This window comes from Myodes glareolus, chromosome 18, assembly GCF_982192425.1.
Source record: "Myodes glareolus chromosome 18, mMyoGla1.1, whole genome shotgun sequence".
Taxonomy (NCBI): Eukaryota; Metazoa; Chordata; class Mammalia; order Rodentia; family Cricetidae; genus Myodes; species Myodes glareolus.
Window position 1 is genome coordinate 7,496,553 of NC_142043.1, and position 8,333 is coordinate 7,504,885.

The 8,333-nt window shown below is 42.6% G+C and overlaps 1 protein-coding gene across 1 annotated transcript; it reads right to left on the bottom strand.

The window, feature by feature from the left end:
* Nucleotides 1-468: 468 nt before the first annotated feature.
* LOC148119064 (sperm motility kinase-like) lies at nt 469-2,219 on the bottom strand. Its single transcript, XM_087897824.1, has one exon. It carries the CDS (start codon nt 2,172-2,174, stop codon nt 723-725), a length of 1,452 nt encoding a protein of 483 aa, XP_087753950.1. The 5' UTR covers nt 2,175-2,219; the 3' UTR covers nt 469-722.
* Nucleotides 2,220-8,333: the final 6,114 nt, after the last annotated feature.

Genomic DNA, 8,333 nt, shown 5'->3' on the forward strand with positions numbered 1-8,333 from the left:
TGGCCGACAGTCTCTCCCACAAGCTAGGACCAGAAGGTCCTCTCTTTTGTGGCTCATATGAATATTTATTGTCCACATTAGGCTTTCATAGTTACTAATGACTGTCCAGATATTTACATGAAGCATTAACAACATTAATTAACTACTTTTTCTATTTTAATTGAATTTCCTAATGAACACATTTATGTTAAAGATATATAAAAAGTAACAAATAACAAAAAAGCAAATTTTAAAAAATAACACATAACACAGAAATCAGAACTATTGAAAGAGTGGGAGTTCAGATTGAAGCATAAGCTCCAACTCTGTATCCATTGTCCCTGTCAATCAGATTCAAGGACATGCATTGTTGCAGGTCTGCCCAACAGACAGTTGAAATTAAGCTGGAGCAGAGGAAGAAGACAAGATGATGATCAGCATGAGGTGGGCATCTAATTCATGGCTGGTTGCAGAGGGAGATGTGTTAGATGTTGTGGGTAACGGGCCTATATGCAAACCAAATTTGGGGAGGAGGAGGCTCAGTGGGCAGATGGGCCTTCTGTCCAGCCCTGGATCTGGAAAGCAGTGCCGGGGCAGCAGTGAGCTAAAGGAGAAAGCTCAGAACCTGTAGCTGGAGTATGGACGCAGGGACTTGTTGCCCTGGGTTGCAGGGCCACTGCCATCTGAGCTTCTGTCCTGACTCCCTCCTGCAGCAGACACTCCTTACCAGGGCTGGAATTCCCCTAGGCCACTTCTGTGTGCCCACATGGGGCGGGCAGGCAGCAGCAGCTCAGTGCTCTCAGGGCCCGGGAAATTCTTTTCTTCATTCGCTTCCAGCCCCGGAGTGGCCTGGTTCCAGAGGCTGTGGGTACATCCTGGGCCTGGTCACTGGGCACCTCTGGCTCTGTGGATTGTTCTTCGCTGAAGGCCATGTTCACCAGCCCCATGCATCTCCCATTCAGAGGTGGCTCATGGGAGGAGGATTCATCAGCCAGGCTATCCAGTGACATCGGGTTGACTGTGGTGTCCCCTGTAGTGGACTTGATGGTTTCGGTGGCCAATGCATCTCCTTCTGGGGCTGTGTTTTCTGAATAGTGCAACTCCTCCGGGCAGGTGTGTGTTTTGAGCCCTGCTTTGTTTCTGCCCCTGGACAGCAGAGCTGGTTCGCTGTGGCTCCTCTTCATGGCCACAGGGACACTAATAGCGACTGCAGGAATGATCGTTTGCAGACTGCTATCCCCAGAGCTCACTTTGAATTTTAGTATGTTAATCGTTGCTGTCAGGTTTGACTGTGGGTCTTTTAGCGATGATATAACCTGCTCACAGGTGTACCCGATGTTACACATGGTCTCCACAACCTTGGGGAGGATATCCTTGGCAGGAGGTGTTACGTGTTCCTGAATATGGCCCAGCCAAGATCGTTCCACAAGCCGAGATGAAGTTAGCCTGAACCAAATGTAACCGGTGAGCAGTCTGGCCAAGGTGAGATAACAGGCCTTAGAAAGATGGTATGGAATGCGGCACGGGGTGGTGGTGATCAGATGGTACATAGCTTCTGGGGTCGATGCTACATAGGGCAATTGTCCAGTGACCAGGACGTAGAAGACAATCCCTAAGCTCCACATATCCCCTGCCATAGCGTCATATGGTGTTCTGGCCAAGATCTCAGGGGCCAAATATGGCAAGGTGCCCCACAGCTCCTCCAGCATCTGGCCCTCTGCAAGCTGAGTGGCCAACCCAAAATCGCAAAGTTTGACTTTGCCGCCTTCCCCCAGAAGTATGTTTTCTAGCTTGATGTCGCGGTGCGCGATCCGTCTCTGGTGCAGGAAGTGCACAGCAGACGCCAACTGATTGATTATTGGCCTAGCCTCCTCCTCTTTTAGACAGCCCACCTCCCTGATCAACATCACCAAGTCTTTTCCTTTATGGTACTCCATGATGAGATAGGTGGTCTGCAGCGTGTTGATAGCGTGGAATAACTGGATGATGTTGCTGTGTTGCAGGGACTTATGGATCGCAACTTCAGACCTGATGTACTCCTCATCATTGTACTCTTTCTCAAGCACCTTGATAGCCACCTGCGTTTTCGTTGGAAGGTGTTGGGCAAGTATCACCTCCCCAAATGCACCACACCCCAGAGATGTTAAAAATTTATAATTCTTCTTAAGGATGTCCTCTTCCCGGTGGCTGACCATGATGGTTACCTCAAGTTCTCTGTATTTGGGCAATTTCAGGGACACACGATGCTAGGGAAGAAATGATATAGTTTTAGAATGGAAGTTGATAAGTATGAATTCTCTGTCTTGTATTCTGAGCGAACCCAAACTAGCAAATGATGCCTTTAAGACCAAGAAGTACAAGAATAATCCAGAAGGTTATTGACATGAAGACACTGAACAAGTGTGTAGCAGCAATTGTTCATATTCTGGGGAGGAACCCATACTCAGATACAGGGATCACTGATCGTTTATACTCTATGGAAAGTAGCTTCAAGTAGAGAAAAATCTCATCTAAGAGAAACAAAGTCCACAAAGAGAAACGGATATTTTCTTCTCCTGTGTGTTTAAGAAATAGGAAGGCTGAGCGTTTATCAAAGAAACAGCATTATTCACAGAGATGGCGTGCAGGAAGCGATAGAGCAGGAGAGTTTGACCAAAATGCAGGCTAGACATGGATGGGAAATTTATAATGAAGTTGCTGTGGTTAGTTTACAGTAACACGTGTTCCAGCTGAAGAAAATGGGAAAAATGTAAAGAATACATGAATTTTGAAGAAGGAAATTGGGTAATAATGAAAAAATAGATACAACATTCACAAATCAAACCTAGGATGGAAACTAATAGCATCCATGTAAACATGAAATTGCAAAACTTAACTCTGGAACCAACACCAATAACTGGAAAGGAGCTCACTCTAGCAAAGTCCAGTAGATTGGAGATTCCTAGTCTGTCACAGAATATTCGGTGACACTTGTTCTGTAGCCCAGCAACAGCTACTCCGAGATACAAACCAGGAACCCAATGCAGGCAGGGCCTAAAACAGAGTAATTGTTAGCATACTTCATCATGCTTCCTTGTGATGTCACCCAAATGAGCGGACCAATCATGGCTTCCATAACTGACAGTGGTTTTGATCAAGTTCTGTGACACAACCAGTGCCCTGAGTAATTTTCTCATGGCTGGCACCAAATCCCAGACCAGAATCAATTCCAGGGAGGAAGGGTTTGTGTCTGTGTACGCATGTGCTCGCGTGTGTGTTTGTGCACATGCGTGTACGCACTTTAAAGAGACACTGAAGCCATGGTGGTGGCACATTTCCTTCCCACATGGAGCTGTTGCTTAGGTGGTTGGTGACATTGCATTAGAGTTCTTGATCACCAAGGGGCACAGGTCCTCTAGCCTGCCCCACATCCATGCGTTCCACAAATTCCTAAACAAAAAGTCAAGTCCTCATCACATCTGACATTCCACAATCCCTCTGAACACATGGACACACAAGAAAAATAGATGGTACTGTTTAGAAACATCGTAGGTTGGAACCATAGAAGCAGAACTCCATCCTTGGCACTGTCCTTGAGAAGAGACAGCATAGTCTTCATGCCCTCTTCTACTTCTTGCTGGAGTTGCAGTGTGTGACATCTCAATATTCTGCATTTGCCTTCAGGGTTCCAGCTGACCTCTGTGATTCTGACCCACCACCATGGGCTCTTGTCCCTCCTAAACTAAGTCACATATACATGCTCACCCTCTCTTAAGATGCCAGGTTTATAACTTCTATCACAACAGAATGCTAGCCAATAATCCCGAGCATAGCAGAGCTGGTTGCCCTCATCCCCACCCTACCTACCCATACGGCCCAGAAGTCAAGGCAGACTCATTGCTGTCACACAGTCACACATTGCCTGTGTCTGTTCCATCCACCTCCACCAGAGAAAGAATGGACCTTTCAAGTACTCTGATTCCAGGCCCCATCCTCTGTAGTGTAGCACAGGTCTCATTCTAAATGAACCTGCTTCCAATTGGTATAGGACCTCCCTTTCCCTCAGAAACCAACAATTCCATGAAGACATGCTTTGTCTGACAGGAATGCAACTGCTTCAGACCCCCACTGCATGGCCATCATTGCTAGAGTCCTTGTGCATGGATGGAATCTCTCTAAGCATCACCGTCTCTCTGTAGCTCCCAACTTTCTGCACTCCCCCGTAAAAATGCGGACTCATATACCAAAGAAAGATACAAAAATCTGTGGAACACTTTAACGTTGAAATATAAAACTAGACAACACAATCTGAAAGAACAAATAGGTTGACAATGCCTTGTATTGTTACCGGGATAATTCACTAACGGATCATACAATCTAAAGAAATAACTGTAATGATCCACAGATATTCCATTAGCCCATAAAACTGAGCAAGGGATACATTCAAATCTTTTTATAAAACAAACTCTTCTCATAAAGCCCATACTCTCTAGCCCAGTAAAGCATCGTGAAAAGAGATGAGTATCTGACAGGGGCAATGACTATGAAGATTAAAATATCCTTAAGGGAAACACTTGCTCCTTTACTTCTTAGTAACACATTAAAATGATAATTCTTCATGATCAAGATCTTCAGAAGAACAAAAGAATCAATCTACATACAAAAATGGACAAAACAGCAAGCGTAGTCCAACATCAAGAAACGATAGTCAGCCCTGGAAAGAAAAGCAATGGCACTGCCAGGGACAAGCCTAGAATGAGAGAATGTTCTATTATAAACAATCTTATTCTGCAAACATGAAGATATTTATTGTCATCATAGGCAGAAGAAAAGATGAATTTCTTGTTAATAGAAACACTGGTACTAGACATTGGCAGGGAGGTGACACAAGGCTTGTGAATCTTCAGCACAGTTCAGTAAATTCCTCACTGTGTGCTTACAAACCAGAAAGTTAAAAATAAAAGAGCACAGTGAAGAATGATAAAGAATTGAGATTGGATAAAAAGGAAAATCTCAGTCAGTGAAAGAAATAACAGCCACAATATAAAGCAAAGTTGAATATGGTCGAAAAGAATTAATCAATAAATGTCAAACGTTGAAAGTTGAACGGAAAACAAGAGAAGCTCACTTTTTTTCAGGATCACCCACTTTCGGATATCCAAGAATACGAGGAATAATTGAGTCCAAATCCTTATCCACCAACCAACTCCTCTCCTGTGATACAAGGACAAAACCCAGTGCCAGGCAGCTCCTTATATGGTCTGGTCTCTAGCTGATGTCACAATGACTCCTTGTGATGTCATTTGGACTGGGCCAATCAGAGCTGAACAAATCCTCAGTATTCTGCTGTAGTTGTTGCTTTCCCCGCTTACTTACATTTAAATGAAATTTTTTATTTTAAAGTTTTTTTTTTATTTTACATACCAACCACAGTTCACCTTTCCTTCCCCACACACATTTTCCCTCAACCAACTCCCCAAACTCCTCATAGAAGGTAAGGCCTGCCATAGGGAGTCAACAAAGTCTGGCCTATCAAGTTCAGGCAGGAACAAGTCCCTCCCCTCTATCAAGGCTGAGAATTGTATTCTCCCATAAGGAATGGGCTTCAAAAATACAGTTCATGCCCTGGGGATAAATCCTGGTCCCACACAGTGGCCCCTCTGAGTGCCCAAGTCACGAAACTGTTATCCATTTTCAGAGGGCATCGTCTGGTCCTATGCAGATTTCCTATCTCTCAGTCCAGTGTCAATGAGTTCTCACTAGGTCAGGTCAGCTGTGTCTGTGGGTTTCCCCATTATGATCTTGACCCCTTTGCTCACATAATTTCTCCTCCCTCTCTTCAACTGTTGGGCATCCATCTTCAGTCCACAGTCACATAGTGTCTGGCAGACTTTTCCGTGAAGCAGGAAATTTCAAAGACAGTTCTGCCTATATTAGTAGTTTGTCAGTCACTTTCTTCTGTGTCTTGCAGAATGTCTGTCAGACTCTTTTATCAAGCAGGAACCCCAAAACATGGAATCATCCATAGGCAAGTTCAGCAGTCATTGTCCTGTGGGTCCTGCATGTCCAGTTTATACAGCATATCATCAAGCAGTCCAGTCAAGAGCAATTTCTGTCCTAAATGGTTAACAAACTCCATAAGGAAACTTTTTGATGCACATCTTCCTCTTGAAATTATTGGTGCTGCCAGGACCAGATGTGTCTCATTGTCATAAAAACTTTTAAGTTCTTAAAACATTTTAAATGTCATATTTTAGTCTTTGAAAGACCTGAAGAATATATATTCATCTGAAACACATCTCTGTACATCTAGAAAACATAACTAACATGACTTCAATCATGACTATTAAAGATGATTATTTATTAACCTGTAGTTCTTAATTATATATTACTTTTATAAATGAGCTATACAAACACAATGCCTTAATCAAGAGCATATATATATATATTAAAAATATACCTTAAATTTTAACCAATATTCCAAGATCCATACCAATTTAAGTTATTCATATATATATATATATATATATATATATATATATATATATCATATCCCCATTATATGTAAACAAACATTTATAAACATTCTTTGGGAATTTGGTCATAGTTCAGTTCTATCCAAACTATTTCCTGCTTTCTGTTGGGTAAAGTACGTTTTGGGGTGTTCACAGCAACTTCTCTGGGGGGGGGGGTCTTGGTCCATCAAACCACATTAGTCTGGAAGAAATCCAGAGGTTCTCATCTTCTGTGAAAACAAAAGCAGAACCTCTTGTCCAAAGCAATACATCCTTAGACTCAAATTTTAGAATCAAGATACTTTTGAAAAAAGGATACTTTTGAAACATATAAGTTGGTTTAGCTTAACAGCCCATACAATGAAATGTTTCTCTGTACTAAGGTCCTTCACAGTCAAAATTTTCAAAGAAAACACAATATTATATATAATCCAGACTCTCAGTGTATATTCCATCTTTACAGTGCTTACTTTTCTTACTCTATTACTTTTCCTACAAGTTTAATATTTATTATCTTTACACCTTTAATCCATGGCTGTCTTTACCCTTTTATATTACATTTACTGTCTCTTTACTATTTTTCTTCTCTCTCCAAAGCCTATGTACATTTTTTAAACACACAGTTTCTCATTTAGAAGTCTTTTGTGTCTGAATCTGTCCTATTGTGTATCTGAAATCCTTTCCTGTCTAGAAGCACTTCTAAAATTGCTAAGCAACTTTACTAGAACTGAGACTGCTCTGCCTTTTGGCTCTGCCCAGTCTGACATGGCAGAGGTCCTTGCAGTGCCTCTCAAACTCTGGGTGAGAACAAGGCTCATGCTGGTAACCAACTGGCCCATGCTGCCACTAATTAACTTACAGCACATTTTTGACAAACCCCATTCAAGTGCTCGATCTCCTGAAAAACCCAGAGCATTTTGTGCTGCCATTTGAAACTGTGTGGTGTCTCTGACTCTGCCTTCTTTCTCCCAGCATTCAGTTTAGTTTTCTCCACCTATATCTGCTCTGCTCTGCTATGGTTCAACACATACACAGAAGGACTTCTTACATCAGGGATGTCTTTGTCTTAGTTTGGTTCATGGTGTGGCAAGTAGAGTGGCAGAAGGGGGATATTGCTTCAGGAAATTTTAGTTTTAGATGATGAACATTACCTTGTAGAGAGCATGCTTGCTGGGAGCCATTCTGATAGTTCAGATGTTACAGCTCCTATGCGTTTTTTCAGAAACAAATGCAGGAAACAGTGTGTGTGTTTGTCTCTCTGTGTAAGTGTGTGCATATGTGTGTGCCTCTGTGTGTGTTTGTGTCTCGGTATGTGTCTCTCTGTGTGTATGTGTCTATGTGTGTGTGTGTGTGTGTGTGTGTGTCTATATGTGTGTGTGTGTGTGATTGAATAGAGGACGTAAGCAAGGAAGCAAGAAAGTTCTATTTGAACAACCCACTATTCTCTCTTTCTCTCTCTTTTAGCCGAAAGTAGATTCTACTCTCATACAATCCATCCTAACCACAGTTTCCCCTCCCTCCACTTCTTATAGCTACCCCACATATCCTGCCCTCTCCCACCTATCCACTCTCCCTCTGTTTTCTCTTCAGAAATGAGCAGGCCTTATGAGATGACAGCCAAACACTACAAAACATGATACCACAAGTACCACAAGACAAGGCAAAAACCCCCATATCAAGGCTGGAGAAGGCAACCCAATAGGAGGAAAAGAGTCCATACTGCAGGATTATAAGTCACAGATGCACCCTCTCCTACTATTAGGAGTCCAAGAAAAAACCCAAACTAATAGCCATAACATACATAGAGGACCTGGTGCAGACCATTGCAGGCTCCATGTTTGCTACTTCAGTCTCTGTGAA